Below are 22,038 nucleotides of genomic sequence, written 5' to 3'. Positions count from 1 at the left end.
TATTTATATATAAATTCTGAATAACAATATCAAATTTTTATAAACTTAGAACAATATTCAAACACTCACCAACATTAATTGAATGAGCATCATTGTGTAAATACATAACATGTTTTAATTTTTAACAATTCACTTATTTCACTGAATGAAACCATTGCATGGGCTTAAAACTTAATACCTTTGTTCTTGAAACAACCCTGATAAACCCTGATAAAGAGCACCAAAAATATTTTCATGCACATATACATCAAACACAGACAAACAAGATAAAGATTAATTGTGCATAAATACAATTTACATGTAAACCCATACAAAAAAAATATTAATCAGTAATACAACTGAGTTATTATCTGCAAGGTAAAAATGTTCTGACTGTTACTGAATAAAACTAACTGTAACAATCATCCATTGTAGACCACATGCCTTATAATTTCATATCCTTGAATTCAATGTTCAAAATCATACAAGATAATAACCCAAAAATGAGTTCTGCCAAGTATAATTTGTTTTAAAAAAATGGAATGATAGCTACAAAATGGCAACTTTCAAACAGGAAGGCAATTTAAGAGCAAATGGAGAAGTACCTTTCTTTTTTTTAAGTATGTTCCTATAAATCCACTGACTACCATAATAGAAGGAACATTAAATTTTCAAAGATTCATTCATTATAAAGCAAAGTCTTAAAAAAAGATTCAGAAGAGGAGGGTACCATGGTATCCTTGTGGATCAGTTCATTCCTACATATTTTTATTTTATATTTATAATTCAGATAAAAATGGAAAAAAATATTTACATCGAAGTAATGCTTGTATGCATATGTCTAGTACAGTTAAGAACTAGTTGTGGAACTTACAAAGTAAATGTTAATCAATTCACTATAAATCTACCTAAATATTTACACACAGATCAAATTTTAATACAATAATTGGATAATTTTACATTATATCTTACAATCAATCAATACTTCCAGTTATTAAAATGTAAATTTTCTTTTCTATTTAATGGTAAAATATTTTTAGAAAAATTTTACAATACATGTTTATTTTTATAATATAATGATTTAAATGAAAACATGCACAAAATAAAATAATCTACAGAAAAAGCAAATAAATAAATAAAAACTTTCACAAAAAAACCATTTATTTAATAAAGTAATAACTTTTAATAAAAAATAGAAGCAAAAATATAATTTTAATAATTTAATAGGCTAATTTATTAAGAGAACAAAATGATAATAAACAATCACAAATAAAAGACAACTGCGATTCCATATATATACGTTTTCATAATTTAAATCTGTCATTAGAAAACTATTTTTTTTTAAATTATCTGAAGGATATCATATACTTTTTTAACAATAATGAAATCTATTGAAACTAATAAATAAGTTAAATATTATATTTAACTAGACAGATTTTTCTTTAAAAATTATACTAAAAGTGCATATGAATTTTAACTAAAATTAATTACGAAGATATAAACACTAAGAAAAACAAAGTTAGATAAATTCACATCAATTACATACTTTACAACTTGCAATCTGTTATATCTTCATCGATAATTTAACTCACCTGTTCTTTTATCAAAACAGCTTGTTGTCTTTTCAATTCTCGTTCCTGCAACAGAAATTATAAACTTTTAGTAAATGTTAATGAGACAAATAAATTTAATAAGATTTCAAACTCATTTATCTTACCTGCAATCATTGGATATATGGCTGCATGCTCATTCTAACAGTCTTATAATGATATCTTTAACAGTTATAACAATAACTTTAAAAAACAAGGCGGGCCTAACCCTTGTGAAGTAACAAAATAAGCTTACCTGCTGAGTATTTGCTTAACAGTTTAATTGACCTTGAAACCAACTGGGCAGTCTCAAGCAAAATTTATTTCTCAAATTTTTTCTGACATAGTAGTTCTTTGTTTTTATCAATGACACCTTAAGTTTTTTATTTATATATATGAATTAACAAACAGTAATAAGTTAAATCTATACAATATTGCAATTAAAGAAAAAGGTAGATACTTGCTAAATAAAAAAATTCTGCAAGTGCTAAAAAACAAATAAATGTAGTAAATGTTTAATATTATTATTACACAGATCCTTTAGACTAGTTGCAGTAATATTTATGAAGTCATAAATTGACATTTTCAAATCATGATGAGTGCACTGAGGCAGTGTCACTCTTACCATCATTAAAGAAAATCAATTTGATATAAGTGCAATTACTAAGATAAATATATCAAACAGTGCATTACATATTGCACATACATATACGATTAGTTTTTGACAATAAAGTAGCAAAGAACTGAAAACCTAATATTAAATAAAAATTTCTAATAAATATTTAATCGGATCATTTGTATATTTCTTTTTTATTTTATTAACTTATTCTTAAATCAACTACTATAGTTAATAGTCATTAATCGGACACTAATATCAACCACCTATCTGAAGGTAAGTACATAAATGGTTTTTAACTTTGCTGATCTATCAGAGGGAATCAGTCCACTGAATCAACCCAGTATTACCCCACTGACATTTTAAATTCACATTCTTTTATTCTCATGATAGTATTCCATGAGTGTTTTTCCATAAAGTGTTTTGGAATCATCAGCTTTTACAAGGTGTTTAATATAACAAATAATTATTTCATAATTATTTTTTTCTCCAATAAAAGTACTGTGACCTCTTTTAAGTAACATGTTGGCAAAGTTCCACTTAAATACATAAAACATTTAGCCAGAATGGTAGAGAATATTAAAGGAAAATCGATGTTGTATTTTTCTTTATACAGAATGTAAATTTTTTCCTGAAATGCAGTGCTTTTAGCTTCCTACATCCAATGCCAAATGAATTATCAACATGGAATAATTCATTGCTTCTTTATCCTTTCATTTTAACCAAACATAAAATATACATGAATAACATTTATTCTTTGGAGAAATATTTTCTTTATAGATTATCAAAATCTTTCAAATATGTTGTCAATGATGTTTTAACCCCATTCCATCATTTGAAAAAGCAGAAAATCTCAAGTTAATTTTATTTTTAAAACAAGAAAACATTTATAGGAGACTAAACTTCACATTTCACCAAACGTTTCATAAGGAGTGAGGCATCACGTGCAGGTGTATTTTCATGGATCAACATCCATGAATTGACCCACAACTCTAGCCACTTCTCTCCAACTACCTCTCCTGAACAATGGTCATAATCATGAAATAAATAATAATACTTCTTGAGAGTTTGACATTGTAGGCTGAACTGCTGATAAATGACACAGTGGCATCAAAAAAGGCAATCAACATAACCTAGATCAAGTTAACTTGGTAGTACATTTTTTTTATAGCAGCAATAATTTTCCCATCAACTGAAAACTGACCTTTGGTTTCCACATCATATTCTAACATTCAAAACTCATCAAGTTATGACACTTTCAAAACCTTTTTTCATTGGTCCTAGAACACCTGACATATAACAATTCATTTCTTTGTTATGCTGTCAGCAAAATTTTACTACAACAAAATGCACAGTTTTCTTTTTCAAAATTAAATGGCGGACTTTATAAAATTTCCACTACTAACACTTCATGGGCAACATACTGACAATTTTCCCAGAAAATAGTATACATTTTCTCAATATGATCACTATCGACTGAAGTTGATAGTTTCAAATTTTTCATTATCCTCTATTATTATTCTATGAAATTTGAAGCAATTAACCATCCACTACGTAATTAACACATTAAGACTATGTATAGCTCATAATTCTTCATCATTACTTAGTGCATTAAAACAATTTAAAATAATGTTTAACTCTTACATGTTGTTCTACAATACCATTCTCTTTCATCTAAAAAAATTCACCATCAAAATCAAACAGTCTCCATCTAGTCACCATAAAACATACCTAAAATCAGAGTGTCAAGTGGGTAGTGTGAAAAACCTGCTTAACAATTTCATACATACTGTGTTAATAAATTTAAGCAAACATAAGAAGAACCCTTCCATAATTTCTTTGTTGCTTAATTTATTAACTGAATTATAAAGAACTTAGCCTTCTGAGTTGTCCTGAATAGCAGAAGAAACTACCTCAATGAAAGGCATCCCTCGATGGGTTGATTTGTCTTCTTCTTGTATCCTCTCCTTTTCATTACCCTTTATCCTTTCTTTCTTGAACAGTTCTATAGGTACCAAAGCAAATTGTATTAGTTGCAAACCTGGTTCCATTGTGGTGCCATGCTGGCATTTTTCTTTTAGTCAGCAGTGCAGCTCCTTCTTTATTAGAGCTTAGCCCATGGGACTGTTCTAGGATTATGTTTCCTACTCAATGATATAAGAAAAGGACAATCTAATGGCTTAAGTATTTATCAAGTAAAACTGAACCTCTTTTACTCCTAAAATCTAGATCTACATGTCTGAAGTTAAATAAACTTCCACAAAACTCACTAAATTATTAACCATATAGAATGAAAGAAAAATACCACTAACCTACATTTTTACATCTATACTAAAAAAAAATAGATATCTTAACCACAGTAAATTGGACTTTTGTGCAATCCACTCCCCATAGTAAACCGAGTTTTCACTTAAGCCTATAAGCAGGATTATAAATAAGAGAAGCAGCATTACTTTAGATATACTTTTACTTTTATGGTTTATCTCAACTTTATGACAATCTATTTTAACACAACTTTCTAGCAGTACATACTGTAAACATGATTTTATTGTACTGACAGACACAATACGGTACAAAAAAAAACACACTTTTTATAATTTTATATTATTATAAATCCTAAAATTAGTACAGTATTTCCATAATTAAAGTTAATTACACAGAAATTTCTCTAGTTCTCATTTTTTATGGATTACCACTAGAAAATTCTGAGAGATATTGCCTAAGAAATTTGTTGCAAACTTTATAGTTCATTTCTGCCAAAAAAATGAATTTTTCTGTGAAAATATATCCTCAATGAATAATCACATCAAAAAGGTTTTGCCAAAAGAGGGCAAGTCATGTTCAAAATTTTAAAAAAATATTTCAAATCTTATTTTCTTTCATTTCTGACCCTTGAAAAACTGTAGTAGAATGTATAAGAGCAAATCATAAAAAAAATTTACCAGAGTGGTCAGAGCATAGGTATAACATTTTAAAAATCGAATGTTTAAAAAATGAACACCTGTAAAACATCACACAAATTTTAACAGGTGTAATTTTTATTCTGTTATTTTTTTTCATTAAATTTAAGTAGAGCATTAGACAGTGACTAAATAACAAATTATTGTTTATCATTAAGGAGGGAGGTTTCGTTAATAATGTAAATTAACAGATATCTTTGAATTGAATTACAGGTTAAGACAAATTCATCATGCTAGTTTTATTATAAACAATTTTGCCATCCATGTGTGATATGCAGACAAACTGAGATAATGGCCGTTTTGTATTCTCAACAATGCACAAATAGTACTTCAATTTAAAACACATACATCTGTGGATGAATCATTAAACACCTACACATCAATGAAAATAAACTTGTAAATATATTTATAAAACAGCCACTTATCAATGGTAAAGAATAATGCATATTTACTTCAGTAAAATGCATTCTGATGCAACAAACATTACAAAATAAATAAATCATAACAAATAATTTACTTTTTAAATAATAACAGCCGAATGCAATACAAAAATTTTAATTTTTCAAATAAATTGTGTTACCTGCTGTTTTCTTTGTTGCTCTTCATGCCTTTGTTTTTCCAAATCTTCCTGCCTCTTTTTTCTTGCCTAAAAGAATCAATGACAACAAGACAACAAAATAACAACTAAAAACATAAAGCTCATAGCAAACATAACAGCAGCAAATAAACAATACAAAAATTAATTTCTATAATATAAAGTTTATAATGCTTAAAGTATATTAAACTGAAATATGCTAAACATTTCAGAGAAGAAAAAATAGACAAACAAAAATTGTGCAACAAAAAATTAAATAGATGGAGAAAGCAAAAATATGAGGGGATGTGAGCAATACTTTTTGTAATTTATATTATATTATCTAGGAATTTTTATAATCTTCTGATTATGACAGAGAGAAAGACTAATCGGGAAATTACTAACATAATCATAATCATTCAAATCTTAATGATAAATCCAATGACAACATCTGATGGTAATAATTATTCAACATTTTAATTACAGTCGATCCAAAAACAAATTAAATAAATGCACTTAAGCTGATTTTGTGAAAAATAAAATCTGTATAATTAACAGTTGTCTGTTACATAACTCCTACTAACTGAAGTTGAAAAGCTGTACTGAAAACACTTAAATGTATGTAATTATGCTCTCTGCTTAGTAAGTACAAAACCTTATTGTTAACTGTGAGGCTTATGGTCTCTACTGAACCTAAGAGCCACATCGGCAGTAGCATACCTAACAGTAGGTCTTACCAAACTGGATGGGTTGAAAGACAGAAACAAGTCAAAGAAATTCTCTCCACACAAATATCTGATCCCTATTAGAACAAAAAAAGTAAAGAGGAGAATAAATGATAATAGAAGATTAATTGGGAAATCCAGAATAGAAAACTCAACCAGCTGGGATCATCATGAGAGGCAGAATTGGTTAAAACAATGATGCAGATATTGGTAAAAAGTGTGAAGAACAGAGGATAGGAAACAGTAAAAATTATAAATTATCTAAAGGGAAATGGAAGCTATCAGGAATTCAAAAGTTCAGCTGCAAATAAAAGAGAATGAAGACAGACATAGAACAAGGAACCTGCTTTTGAGTAGATATCTATATGATGATTTATTGCTTCTGTAACCTTCTGGCTCAATTATTGAAGTTCATATGCCTAAAAAATTATGTTTGTTGAATTATAATATATGTTTTATCAAGACATGTTTTTGTAACAATATCTTATTACACTGTTAGAATTTTTTCAACTTGTGATTTGCAACTAACCATACTCCAATATATTTAAGCAGCCTGCTCACTTCAAAAATATTTAAGAGATTATTTATTCAGTGTAAACTGTTACAGAACTCCACTAAATCCAAGAACAATGAATGATATCCTGTAAAATTCATCATGGAATTTAATCATCATCAAGAATTTCTAGTCTCTCATGAGTTATGTGTGAAATTAAAACATAACTTCTTAATCTCCTTCATTCCTGTCACCATTTCCTTTCATACCTATCCTTCATCCCTCTATCCCTTAGACTCCTCAGCACATGCATTCCCCTAGGAATCATTTCTGTATATTCTCTTCATTCCTGTATAATTCTAACCACTTTATTTTATCATGCAAGGATCTTCTTCACAATTTCCTGATCTTTTCAACTTTCATCCTATCCATCATTGTAATTTCCATTGTATTCTTCACAGACTTCATTTCACAAGCTCTGCTTGTATCTTTCACATTTCACTACTCTACCACATGCATAAATACTGGAAAACAATAAGCCCTGATACATCACCTTCTTACATTTTGTGTCACATTCCTGCTTATGATCAAATTTGTCACATATTTGAAGTATGTTCTTCATACTTTCTTGGAACTATCATTTACTTCTTCCCTATTCTTCTCTTTTCTCTATTATACTTTCCAAATATTTATAACTATCCAACTTCCTTACCTATTCTTCTCTGACCATTAATATAAGTACTTATCCTTGTTTCTGGCAACAATTTTAACCTCAAACGTTTTTGCATTCAATTCCATTCCAAATTGCTCCAAAAACTTCTCACTACAGAATTTTATGAAATATGCAAATCAAAGATAATGCATCATGACAATATAAGTTCTGGTAAATCCTGAGTTTAGCTGATTCTGGATCAATATGGTACCATCAAATCTGGATTCTCAGGTTTCTATTGTAGTTCCTGTTTAACTCTAAACATAAGATACTGTTAGATATTTCGAATCGAGATGAAAAAGTGAAAGGACATGAAGAATTCTAAAATTTAGATGAAAAATTTCATCTAAACTAACAGCTAACTTTTTCAGTAAAATTCATAAGTTTCCTTAAAGAGAAAATTAAATGTGTTCAATTTCAAATGTATTAAATATATCTGAATACACAAAAACCTTTCTTCAGTAATAGAGCCATTTGTATATAACTAGTAAAATAAAAGATTATAACTAGTTAACAATGATAAAAAATAAAAAAACCAATAAGATTTAAATAGAGAAATCTATATGCATACCAGAAAATGTAATTCATGTCATACAAAGCAAAACATGCAAAACAAAACATTTTTCAATGTGTACAATCATGTACACATACTTTAAAGTATATAAAAATTTACAAAATATACTACTAGCAGATACCCTTAACTGAATCAATATTCAACATTTTAACTTTACTATAATACATGATATAAACAATCATAGATGAAATATTGATTTAAAACCAATTTATTCATAGATTCTAGTTGTTACATGTGTTTACGACATAAGATGAATAAATTCAGTATAGCATTTAATCTGCTTACAAAAAGTAAAGCATTTTTTAAAAAAATTCATGCACAATTTATTCATTAATATTCAAGAAAGAAATGAATACTTTTTCATTTTAAAAATTTTGACAGATCGCAAAAGAGAGCAAGAGTAAATGATTACTCTAACCTCATCTTAGGGTAAAAGAGCCTTAAATCCTTAAACAAGAATAATCTATACATCTCAGAATAAAATAAATTTAATATTTATCAGCACATAAGGCCATTTTCTGTACTCATACTCAGAATTGCACATGTACTCACATGAAAATTCCGAGTATTTTAAATACAAGGGTAAGTCAAAAGGTAAAGGGAAATTTTGATTTTCCTCCTAATTATATGTATTGATTGTTCTGCTAAAACTCATAACCTCTATCAGCTGTTCATTGAAAGTTTTATTTCATTGTTAGCTATTTGTGATTGTGTTTAAAAGTCTGTTTAAAATGAGAACTCCTTTGTCTGATTGCACCAAGGAAGAAATGCGAGCAGTAATACGTTTCCTCAGTTCAGAAGGGGTGAAACCAGCAGAGATTATTCATTGAATGAAGCAGCAATATGGAGAGAGTTGTTTGAGCGGAAGCAAGATCTACGAATAGATTGATTGCTTTAAAAATGGTAGGATTTCTCTCTGGGATGAACAGTGCCAAGGTAGACCTTCCACTTCAAAGACTAACAACAATATTGAAGCATTAAACAAATGATTCTTGGTAATCAACGAGTTACAGTTGGTGACATTGCAAGTCAGTTGAATATAAACCATGGCTCAGTATTTTCAATCATCCATGATTCTTTAAACTTTCAAAAAGTCTCTGCTTGCTCAGTTCCATGTCAGTTAACCAGCAATGACAAAGAGAATCATTTGAAAATTTCCCAGAAGCTTTTGAAATGTTATAAAGATGGAGATTCACTTCTTAAGCGAATAATAACCTTGATGAGACATGGATCCATCACTTTGAACCCAAGAGTAAGCAACTAAGTTTAATGCGGAAACAATCCTCATCTCCCACAGAAAAGAAGTTCAAAGCTCAGATGTCTGCAGGAAAAATGGCAATTACGATATTCTGGGATATGGAAGGTTCACTTTTGGTTTACTTCACATCTAAAGGTCAATCAGTAAACATGGACAACTACTGTGAGCTACTGCATTTACTGAAGCAAAAAATCAAATCCAAAAGAGATGGTAAACTTTTTTAAGGCGTGATTTTGCTTCAGAATAATGCTCGACCTCATATGGCCAAAGAACAGTCCTTTGCCTTCAAGATCTCAATTTTGGGCTGCTGGACCACCCTACATACTGACCTGGGTCATACCTGGCTTCAAACAATTTTAGTCTTTTTGTCCCATTAAAATAAGAGTTGCACGGGAATAATTTCGATCTGATGAAGCTGCTATTGAAACGGTGAAAATTTTTCTGCACACCAGACCGAAAACTTTCTTCCAGGAAGGAATTCAAAAGCTCATTAAAAGACGGACTAAGTGCATAGAAGTAGGAGGGGATTATGTTGAATTTAAGTACAAATAGATATATTGATTCATTGAATTTTACTTTACTTTTTGACTTGCCTTCATACGTGTCACAGCAATCAAAGTACAGTATTATCATAACTTAGGTCAGTAAACATTTTTGTGAAGAGATGTTAACTATTAGAACACTTCATGTACGTGCACTCTACAGCTACACAATCATATTAAAAAAAAATTTTAATAATATGAATGCATCTAAACAGAAAGCTTCTTAAAATGGGAGATTGCTTATTTCTGTTTATAATAACACGTAGGAGTTAGGTGTCAACATTAACCATGTAACTGACTGGCCAGGTAGGGACTCTTCTAAACCTTATTCACTTTTAATAAATACTCTCCTTTAAATTTAAAAAAAAAAAACATATCTCTGAGACATACTCATATCTTTTAATATTAAAGTAAGAAAATAAATTGCAATTAAATATATTGACCTAAAAGACTTAATATTAATAACATTACGACTGCTAATGTAATAAAAAATTCCTTTTTTTTGGAAGGAAAAATTATATTATTTTTTACAAAACAATGAAAAGTATAGTAACAGCAATATGAACAGATCACATTTACACAATGTACACAAGGTTACAATTACAATATTTTGAGCTATATCTTCAGTTGTTAATGGATATTAAATGTCAAAAATATGTATAAGAGGTCATGAAAGTAGATAGTCTATTTTCTCCGAGGAGTAATCTCAAATACAGAAACATAGTGAGTCCGAGGGTAGAGCCCTCATACAAAAATGGCTTAACTTATAATATGGCTCATTTTATGATAGGACCAACTATCATAATTTTTTTTAAAAATATTAGCCACTTTACACATTTTTATATTACTAATGTTCAGTTTCTTTATATGCATTTAAAAAGATAAGATTTATAACATAAATATAATATCAATAAATCAAGAGCAAACATTCACTTCAATAAAAATAAACAGATATCATTTTGTGAGCGTTTAAATAATTATTACTTTATGTATAATAAGTTTCAGGTTTTGATGAGAGAAATGGTGACAGAACGAATTAACTTTCGTTGTACTTTGTGTCTTGTTTTTTGTTAGCTAGTGTGCCATTGAACAATGAGCAATGAGCCCATTGAATACATTTTAGTTTATACCTTCACCCTCCTGTAATTTTTTTTTATACTTGAAATCAACAGATGTAAATAAGTGTGTACTGTTCTGTTATAAAATTAAATAATCCTAAATGCAAAAAGTAACCCAAGAGTAACCCAAACCCAAAAAGTACCTAACAAGCTTTTAGTACTAATGTGAATAGAGTTACGCAGATAAAATTGTCACAAGAAGTGATAATATATGGTTGTATACTGGTAAACAATGATAAATATTAAATTCATCCTTTTAATCTGTTCAAAATATAAAAAATCACCAAAACTCAAGACACCTTTCAGGATTATACGCCAGACAATTGCAAACTACGAAAACTAAGCATAAAAACTTATACAACTAAGTCGCTGAAGGAGGACATAGATGAAAAAGGAACATAACAACATTAGTGACATAACAACTAACTCCTCCATCATGAAAATGAGTGGGCATATGCTTCATCGTGCAGCAAATTTAGCCTTAAAAATAAAGCAATATCCCCATCCACTTCTATCCACAAAATTTGGCTTCTTATGATTTCTTCTAGTTTCTAAAACGGAAGTAGCAAGGTGCAGAGACTTAAAACCACTACAGATGAAGTAAAAAAAAAAAAAAATAGATAGGGGGATTACAAAGTTAAAAAAAAAAGTTATCTTTCTTTTTATTTTATATTCTGTTTTACTTTTTCATTATACTTAAAAGCTTGTATCATCTTAGAAATTTGTCAGTTCTATTACTCAAGGAGCAACTCAGGGAGTACCAGTCTAAAACGTAAAAGGACATAAAATATGGAAAGCCATATTACCTAGACGTCTGACATCACAATTATGCATGATAGTTTCCCTTTTTATATCACTAACAGTCAGCATGCTCGGCTACTGACCGTTCAATTGTCAACAAAATAATAATAATAATTTAATGAAAAATAAAAAATTAATTAAATAAAACAGCTACTTAATGCTTAATTTATTTTTAGTAACACATAAAATTAATTAACACGATCATCTCCTTCTAACACTTATTTTAAATCTAAGCATCACGTTTATGACAATCATCAATATGAAAATAGACAACATTTATTTTTACGCATCTTTTAGTATATTGTTTAAGTTGAACTGAGAGACTTAAGAGAAATTAGGTATCTGCAGTTTAATTATGAAAAATTAAACTATTTAAAAATTATTAATATAATATCATGCCCAAAATTAGTTCACAAAGCAAAACTTAGAATCCAATAACCATAAAAAAAGATCATGCAAAATATTTACTATTACTCATACGGTCTATAATAAAGAAAATAATAAAATTAATAAATAAATGATTAAATATTAAAATGTAAAAAAATTGCAGAAACTTTTCATACTGGTAAATCTTTAAAACTAAAAAAAATAATAAATTATGGAAACTTGTTAATAGTACTTCATTAAAGCTATGCAAGATGGACAAACACCTAACATATACATCAGATACCTTAAGAACAACAATTTTTTTTTCTCATTTAGACGAAACATCGACGTTGAAATATCTTCTACTTCAATTACAATAATTACAAAATGAGTCCAGGTATTTACATAGGAAAATGAAACCCTGGATGAACAGAATTAATTTCACTGGCCAAAAGAATTTATGTAAACTACTGCAGCACAAAGCTGGGGAACTATTAATTAATGCAAAGGTGGTTTTTTAATTTCAATGCACATATTACTAACATACACAGACACAACAGCAAATTTGTATTTCCTTCAGGTAAAAATTCAGCAACACCCAGCCAACCTTTTCACTTATAAAACTTATTGTTCTATAAATAATTTTAATTACTCAGAATGCTACTCCATATGAGACTCTTAACTTACTCATGAGAATGCCATTCTCATGAAAGTGATTCTCACAATTTTAATAACAGCCAACTATAGAAGATTACACACAACAATCAATAAATAAACATCACTCACATCCCTAACTTTGAAAACACACAAAAATGTACAAGTTAACTTACTGGTGAAATGAAGTTGTGTTCATTTGGCTCTTTTCTTTAATTAGATTAACATTTAGGTAAATCAATAATTTTTTTGGACAAAATTTTAGGGTTTTAACTTACTAATATGACTGCTAAATCATTTCTAATGAAATGAGCCTTATATCAGTAACAGACTCAAGGCATTACTATGTGTACATGTAGAATTAATTGTCTCATAAGCCAACCTTTCTTGTAAAAAAAAAACTATTTATAAAAATTTACTACATTTAAATCTTTACTGAACAGTTATTTATATGTTTCCATAAAATATAAAATATGTGAATTTAGAATAGTATACAAAAACAATACTAGCATATTATTTCAGAACCTGAAATTTGGTAGATCAATGTTAGTATTAACAATACTAACATTTCCAGACCAGAACCAAAACTTGAGCATTATTTTTAAAAAATGTTACATAATTACTTTTCTAAAATCCCCATACTAGTCTTACTAAAATAAATAAAATTTTTTACATTCCGAAAACCAACTATACAACTACTATATAATGATAATGAAATAACATTAAATAAATGAATATCTGAATATAGCTGTTGTTATGAAGAGATAAATATTACAATCCTTTTCCAGATACATACAACTACGAAAATCAATATTTTCTTGTTCATATTTCACAAACTGTGTTTTGTTTTCTACAAGACCCTGTGCAAAATGTATTATTCAAACATTCAGTTTAGTTTTTCATTGTTTACATTAGAAGATCAAAAAGTCCCACAAACTGATATCCGCATTTCATTTTAAAAAAAAGAAGATTGCTGTATATACATAAACCAATCTTTCTACTTATTTTAGTTTAGTTAACTCTACAGCCCCTGGTGGGCCTTGTTATTCTCAATTAATTTCTACTGAGGGGATTTATCTACGAGTACAGCAATGCCAGTAATAACAATGGATAAAGTAATCACAAGAACATTTTTCTCATGTTTATCAAAGTGCCAAACAAATCCATTATCTGTCATCTAATATCTTATTTCTCAGGCAGGAAATGTTACAATATAGGAACTGTAGTTGACCACAGTCATTTCAGATATCCACAGGTTTTAACTAAAGAAATTTTATTGAACATCCAGGATTCACTGGTGTGTTTTTCTATGAAGTAATTTCAGAAAATCTTTAGACAATATAAAATGTAAACCATCTTTCAGAAAGCAACAAAACTATTGAAACTCCATTCATACCTGATTCACACCATGAATGTGTTAAAAGAACCAAACAAAGAAAACTGAATTATTCCAGTGGTTTACCCATTTCAACAGCAATGATAAGACTCTTTTAGATAAAGTTTATTTTACTAAGGCATGATTCCATCCCATTAGGAACATAAAGAATAGTAGCAGAAGTTTGAGCTTTGCAAACTTGTACATCTTCCATGACCAAATAATTTTAATGTAGGATTTAACGTGCTATGTTTTGCATCAATAAGCTGCACGGTTCCAAAACAAAGTTTCATCTTTTTCTGTACATCTTACAAGTTTCAATGTAATACAATAAATGCTTCATAAGAAATGGAAAACATATTTTAGAAATATTGAGAAATTGTAAAAATAATTTTGTTTGTCAGGTGTCATAACTATAACAATTATAGATGTGCTGACACAAGATAATTTCCCTTCTGAAAATGGCAAAGATAGTCTTAAGAGTAACAAGCATCACATTAGTGTGAAATATAATTTCACATATAAAAAGATTAAAGAACTATCAAAATAACATTGATACAAAAAATTTACACAGTTAATAACGTTAAAAATTTTAATTAGTTGATCAATATTAAATATACAAAAAACGCAACACTTAAACTGTGTCAGGTTTTACATTAAACTGTAAAAGAAAAATCTTCACAAAACTACTACACTATTATTAATGTAATTAGTTATTAATTTAAAATGACTTCAATACTTTAAACTTAAGTAGGATATGACATATTATGAGATGAATCATGCAACAGCTGATGACTGATATAAAGCGTTACTAAATGGACATAATGGTATTAGTTTTTGTATTAAATTTATATTAAAATTAATGGATTAATTATTACACAATATAATAATTAATTATTCACTTAATAATTTACATGCACCAGTAATTAAGAGGAAGATTATAGAATTATATCTAATAAAAAATTATAGACATGAATGTTGTCTACAGTTATCTATTTATTTTAAATTGCTCTTTTCTATACACAGTATCTATCTAAATTATTTAATTGATATGTTTAAACCTAACAACAATTTTTTTTAAATACTTAACATCCAAGTTCCAAGTTTGTGAATATATATGCATTTAAATCTGTAGTATTAAAAATAGACTGAAAACATTCATGAGTTAATATAAGTTATTATGGGCAATATTTACATCGAACAACATAATTTTTAAAATTATTTCAAAAGACTCATCAAGCAGAACTGACATAAAGTTTACTATGCACAACTGTTTCTTGCTGATGTAAACAATTTCAATAAAATGACTAACCATACCTGCTTATAACACCATTTACATTTCTGATTTACATGATATTAACTTTATTTTGTGTACGTTTTTTGAGGATTGGGAGGCCTGGCTGTGCATGACTGGCACTTCAACCATTCGACTTATTGTCCAGCCAGAAAGGTGGGAAACAGAGCCCTTGAGTCAGTCCAATCCCCCACTCCCACATATCAAGTATGAACTGGCTCTTTAGGTCTCAACATCCTCAATTTGGATAACCTAGTAAATCTAGCACCTCATAACCAATAAGAGAGAAGAAGGGACCAAAAAAAAAAAGAAAAGGAATAGATGGTAAGAAAGGATAATCTACTCAAGAGGAAAAATCAGCATAGTTTACAGTCTTGCCCAGGTTCATTTAAACAGCGCAAACCTTTAAAAAATTTTCTATAACAGTGCAACAAAACAAAAATACATAATGCAATAAGAAATAAAGATACAAAATTTTATGAATGGTCGAATGGAAAAACAGGACAAAGTAAATGAACAATTTCTGAAACAATGTTAAACATGCTGTTTGGGAGTAGTTCATGAATAGTCATCGAAAAAAAAGGATATCTATTTTAGGTCCAAATACTTGAGGATTTTGCTGTGGCAAGAATGTTGGAATGAAAGTAATAAAAAGCATGAAATAGTTGACTTTAATATTTCAAAAAGTTATACAATATAGTATGGAATCTTGCATGAGATTATGTAATGAAGCAATAACAGGGGTAGAATGGAAGAACAAACGAGCAAAAAGGTTGCTAGTCAAAGATGATATCTTCATATCATCATGTGTTCTTCAACACATACAATAGTGATTAAACTGGCTTATTTTTACACCCAACATCTTTGGATGAATATGGTGATAAATTTATTAAGTTATTTAATAGTTATTTGTTGAAATTTATGCTGTGTTTTAAGTATATTAGAATGTTTGTTTTTCAAACACTAATTTAATTCTTTTATAGAATGTTTCTACTAGCTAACTGACAAACTTATAACAATCAATTTCTTTTTACAATCCCATCTTCAAGAAACCCTTTTTCTTTAAAATGTAAACCTGTCAAAGCAGACTTTTGTTAATGTCCCAGAGTATTCCATCTTTGAAAGGTTTCATAGTATAAACATAATACAAGTAAAGTATAATGTAGCTATACAATCATAATGAACTTCTCCCCCCCCCATCCACTCTACAGTCACAAATTGCACAAAAATATCTTCTTTTTTATAAGTATTATGAGGAATCATGGTGGAGTGCAACTAAATTTTAGCATGGTCGTATTATTTTAATTAATAATAAATAAAATACACAAGACTTCATATTTTAACATTGTAATGAATTCAAAAAAATATGTAAATTATTCATCATAAGTTTTCTCTTTCATAACAGTTTTTCTGAATTTAATAAGAAATAGTTATGCGATTGAGAGAGAAGTGAGGTCCAGCTTTAACTTGACATTTTGGCATTTCATCTGTTTATGATGCAGTAACAGCCTTATGCATTTTTCAATTTTCATCAACTTATGCAGTAGTATTCCTTGCTATTAGGAAGAAGAATCTATGTGTAACTATTTTTCAAAAAATTTCTGTTCAAAAAGTAATGGCTAGTGCAGCTGATGTATTTAGCTTAAATTTATGCTTAGCATAAATTGAGCCAAGATTTAGCGCAATCTGAATCGGAGGTTTTAATGGTTTAGACATTTTTAAATTATTAAATTTATGCCTTCTATTGGGACTATCTATGATAATTATAGTTGTTTGTACTTTTTTACTCTTATTACAAAGACACTAATAAAAATACTTCGTGTTTAATAAGAAATGTTTAATTGCCAGTTTATATTTATTTTTTCTATTAGTTAATATTTATTTTTTTATTAAATAAGTAAAGTTTCCTCAGTGTCTAGTGATAATGACTATTTAACAATTGAAATGACCATCTAGTTTTTATTATAAATTTAAAAAAAAAACTTAAACATGGTTTTTGAGTAAAATCTTGTTTTCCAATTTGGTAGAAATACTAAAAATGAGTAATATTGTATTTGAATTAGATCCTGCCAAAACATTTCCAAATATAGGAAAATAGCTCTAATTAAAAGTTATCTTTAAAATATTTAATCATGCTGCTATGAATACTTTATCAGGTCAAATCTTTAGCATATCTGCTTTTATTTACAATAAGAAAAAAACAGATTTAACCCTAATGATATTTGAATGCTTACTTTACAAATAAAAATCACCAATAATATAACAAATTTATCATACCAGTTAATTATTTCAGTCAAAAATAACTGTAAACTAATTTTAAATATTGAAAAAATAATAAAATGTTACTGTAAATTCATTTCTTATCTGTTAATCTTTCAACATGTCTTGCATTTTTGTTTAATATATATTTAAAAATGAACATTAATCTGAAATATGAATACATACATGAATAAATATAAACACACACGCACGCGTGCATACACATAAATTATTAATTTATATAATTAATTAAAAGTTTTAATAATAACAATTTAGATGTTAAAATATTCAAGATGCTCAGATATTCAAATATTTAAAATCTGGTTTATAGCTGAATTTGAGAAATTTATATTTGACTACACTACTAAAAATACAATTCATTACTTTCAAGAACACATAGCAATAAATAACACAAATTTAAAACTCCTTAGATAACTTGATTAAAGATTCAATAATAAATACTTAGTTGTTGCTAAGATCAAGAATACTTTTTTAAAAATGAAAAGAAGGTAAAGAGAACCTTGATAATACAAGGCTTGGCTGATAAATTCTGCACATATATGTGTAGCATGGGAATGAAAAGAGATATTGGAATGAAATAAAAAATGAATAAAAGTACAAACCTTAGCTAAAAAATGCAGTATTTATTTTTCAATACAGTCCCCATTTACACTGATATCCTTTTCCCAACATGTGACAAGTTTTTGCATTCTGTCACTGAAAAATTCTGGCGGTCTTCTCGGATCCAAGTGGCCACAACTTCCTTCACCTCATCATTGGTGGTGTCATGATTACCTTTGAGATCCCTCTTGAGATGAGAGAAGTTGAAGTCCCACGAGCCAAATCCAGCAAGTATGGTGGATGTGAGATAGGCTCAAACTTCAGCTTGCGGAGAGCCATCAGAGAGTTCGTGCAGTACCCATCGTGCACAGATTTTACAACAACCCAATTGCTCAATAATATGGCCTAATTGTTCTTTAGATATGCCTAACTGAATAGTGATGCGTTGCTGGGTGATTCGCCGGTCACTTTGAAGCAAATTGTCCACCTCCTTTCAATGCTTCTCATCAGTCACAGAAACTGGTCAGCTGCTGTGAGGTGCATCCTCAATTGTCGCTTTACCAGCTTCACATTCACAAAATTTCAATGCCCACCTATTCTCAGTACTCTTGTCAACAGTTTCACTGCCATAAAACACTTTCAAACAATGAAAAAAATTCATAGGATTCACATTTTCTGCTGTTAAAAGTTTGATCACTGTGCACTGTTTTAACCACATTGACATATTGGCCATACTCGACTCCATTTCAACCGCTACTGAAAACAAACTAGTAAACGGACTTCAACATATTACGCAGGTTTGTAGAGGGATATTTTAGCTATCATGTGCTGCAATGTCCAACTCGATAGTACCTTTTGTCTTCATGTAGCACCCTAGTGTGCAAAATTTATCAGCTGAGTCTCGTACATTTACACCAAATATTAATTTTACTTTAGAAAATATACTTTCTAGGTAGACAGGAAGTACTGAAAAAATGCAAGACATAATATGAATTTAATGAATGATAACTACAATAACCTTGAAAAAAATATACTTACTAAGTTTTAATTTTTTTTAAAGTATATTTATAATTAAGCCAGATTAATCTGGAAGCTTTATACGTTTGTTAGTAAAAAATTAAAAGCAATATATTTTATATGAATATAAAATCTTTTCAGTCAGCGAAATATCTAAAAGTATAAACTTCACAATACGAAATGTACTTCAGCAGCACAATAAAATTTTTTAACTTGATAATGTCTCAATAATGTCTACAGATTGAAAAAAAAAACAGTAATTTATATGGGTTAGCACATTCCTTAAAAAAAAAGAAAACCTAACAAAGTTAAACAAAATAAAAATTAATTTTAAGATGTACATGAAACATGTACATAGCATACAGGCTTATTATTAAATACTCTATAAATAAAAGTACAGAAAAATATTTATACTTATAAAATACTTAACTGTACTTTCAACTGCTAAAATTATATTCACTACAATTAAGTAATGTAGTAATGTAAGTTGTTTAAAAATTCCTATGCACTGATGTCACGTCAAAAATTAGTCTGAAACTACTCATATCCTATACAACATTAAAGACAGAAACAAATAATTACATAATGGTGAAAAATTACAAAATTTTTAATCTCTACTACTACAGAGTTCTAAAGAGCATTAAAAATAACTTTATATATCACTGTATATTTTTAAACAACATAAGTCACTTGCTATATGCTCATATTCATGATCTAAAACCTTAAAGTGTTAAAAAAAACATTATTGGTTCCTAATTGAAAGTTAATTTAAAAAAAGCGGGGTTAAAAAATGGTAAAATGAGTCCCAAACCACTAACAGCATTCCCACAAGAAAACTAAACTACAAGAACACGTTCGGCCTGGGTTAACTAAACTTTCAAGCAACCTTTTAACTGTAATCATTCACTTGATACTACCTACCAGATTATTGGCCCCAGGGCTAGGTGTCACACTGTTTCTGTTTTTCCATATTGTAGCTACAGTTGAAGTCGCCAGGCCCAATGCCCGACTGACATCGGATTTGCTTTTTCCAGCTTCAATCTCACGAATTATCTCCCATTTCTGCTCACATGTGAATGCTAATCGCTTGCGTCCCTAAGTAACATTGCCCCATAATAAATATCCACTTTCCTTTTTTTTAATTTAAAAGAATAAAAATCAGAAAATGTTGTTAGACCAAACTTGGAACTTGAAAATTACTGACAGTCACATTTTCTATGCTTTTTTAGGGAACTATCAATAACATTAGGTAAAATGTAATTTATAAATGATATTGTCATTGCATAACAATTTATTACATAATATCAGAAATTAAATCAACCAACAGTTTATGTAGTTAACCGTTCAGTAACAAATATCCTTCAGCACAAAATATTAGCAATAAATTTCTCTCTTTATAACAGAGAACGTAAACTGGCAGCAGAATTATATGCACTCAAATATATAGAATAAAATTACTCAACCAATTTTGTTATATTAACAAATATGAACTAAAGCACCCTTACATAACCAATTTTTTTTCCAAATAATCCAATAAAGCACAACTAATAAAAAGCAGACTGAATCATGCTTCTATTGATGTTGTTAGTCTATAACAAACTTATTTACAAATATAAGAACATTATTTTTGAAAATAAATGTAGATCTGTAGAAAAATGTTCTTTTACAATGTACTTCAGCATTCATTTCAAATACCAGGGAAGAACATAGGGTTAGAACAAGAGACATGAAAATGTTAAGGATGTTGTTGGAAAAACAACAAAATGAAAAGTTAAAGGAAAGAACTGGAGTGAAGATTTGTAAATTGGCACAGCAAAATGACATTGTTTAGAAAATTAACAGCTAAAGCTGAAGTATTCCTCTAATTGGAAATCAGAGATAAAATGTGTGCCACTTTCTATACTAGGGCCGCTCTTCTTTTCATAATACTCATAAAATAGATCTACAAATTTCTGAGAGCAAAACGTTTGTAAGCATCCAAATTCGTAGAAGAACAGCTGGAAAACATATATACATTTAATAAAGAAATTAAACAGTAAAATTAAAATTTTTGTTTTAGTGAAGTCACCTTTGGAATATTTTAAACTGTTTTTTTTTTTTTTTACAACATTAAGTCTGTTCTGAGATGCAAAATAATAACTTGGCTTACTGAAAATGTGCAAAGTGTTTTCATAAAACAAAAAACTTTGATCTATACCATCAGTACCTCTTCAGAAGAGGCATGCAGTATCTTTTCCTCTTTTCAGAAAATTATTCTCCCTGTAAATTGTTAATATATTTTTGAAAAAATCAGTTTTCTATACTCTTTCATTTAATATAATTTATAAACTTATAATTAAATTATAAGAAATTGGAATATTTTCTAACTACCCACAGAATCATCCTTTTTCAGAAAATTCTTCTACACAAATTTCATACTTTAACGTTCCCATAATTAATATAACTTCTCAACACTTTTCAACTCTGTAAAGGGACTTCTTTGGAAAAATTTGTTGTGATGTTCACTATTTTGATTAATTAAAATTAAAATTATAGTGATTAATTATTTAACAAACTAATACAGTTCATTAA

At 28.6% G+C, this 22,038-nt stretch overlaps 1 protein-coding gene across 1 annotated transcript in view; it reads right to left on the bottom strand.

Annotated features, from left to right (window-relative positions):
- Nucleotides 1-22,038, bottom strand: part of tou (bromodomain adjacent to zinc finger domain 2B toutatis) — a 539,960-nt gene that overhangs the window by 85,607 nt on the left and 432,315 nt on the right. Inside the window, exons 20-21 of the mRNA XM_075362856.1 lie at nucleotides 5,725-5,790; nucleotides 1,572-1,616 (exon numbers count right to left, since the gene is read on the bottom strand). Coding sequence (XP_075218971.1) covers nucleotides 1,572-1,616; nucleotides 5,725-5,790 — 111 coding nt within the window. The remainder of the gene's footprint in view (nucleotides 1-1,571; nucleotides 1,617-5,724; nucleotides 5,791-22,038) is intronic.

Source organism: Lycorma delicatula, chromosome 4 (genome assembly GCF_047948215.1).
Source record: "Lycorma delicatula isolate Av1 chromosome 4, ASM4794821v1, whole genome shotgun sequence".
Lineage (NCBI taxonomy): Eukaryota > Metazoa > Arthropoda > Insecta > Hemiptera > Fulgoridae > Lycorma > Lycorma delicatula.
Note: the sequence above shows the minus strand (reverse complement) of the source record. Positions and strands in the feature narration are given on the sequence as shown.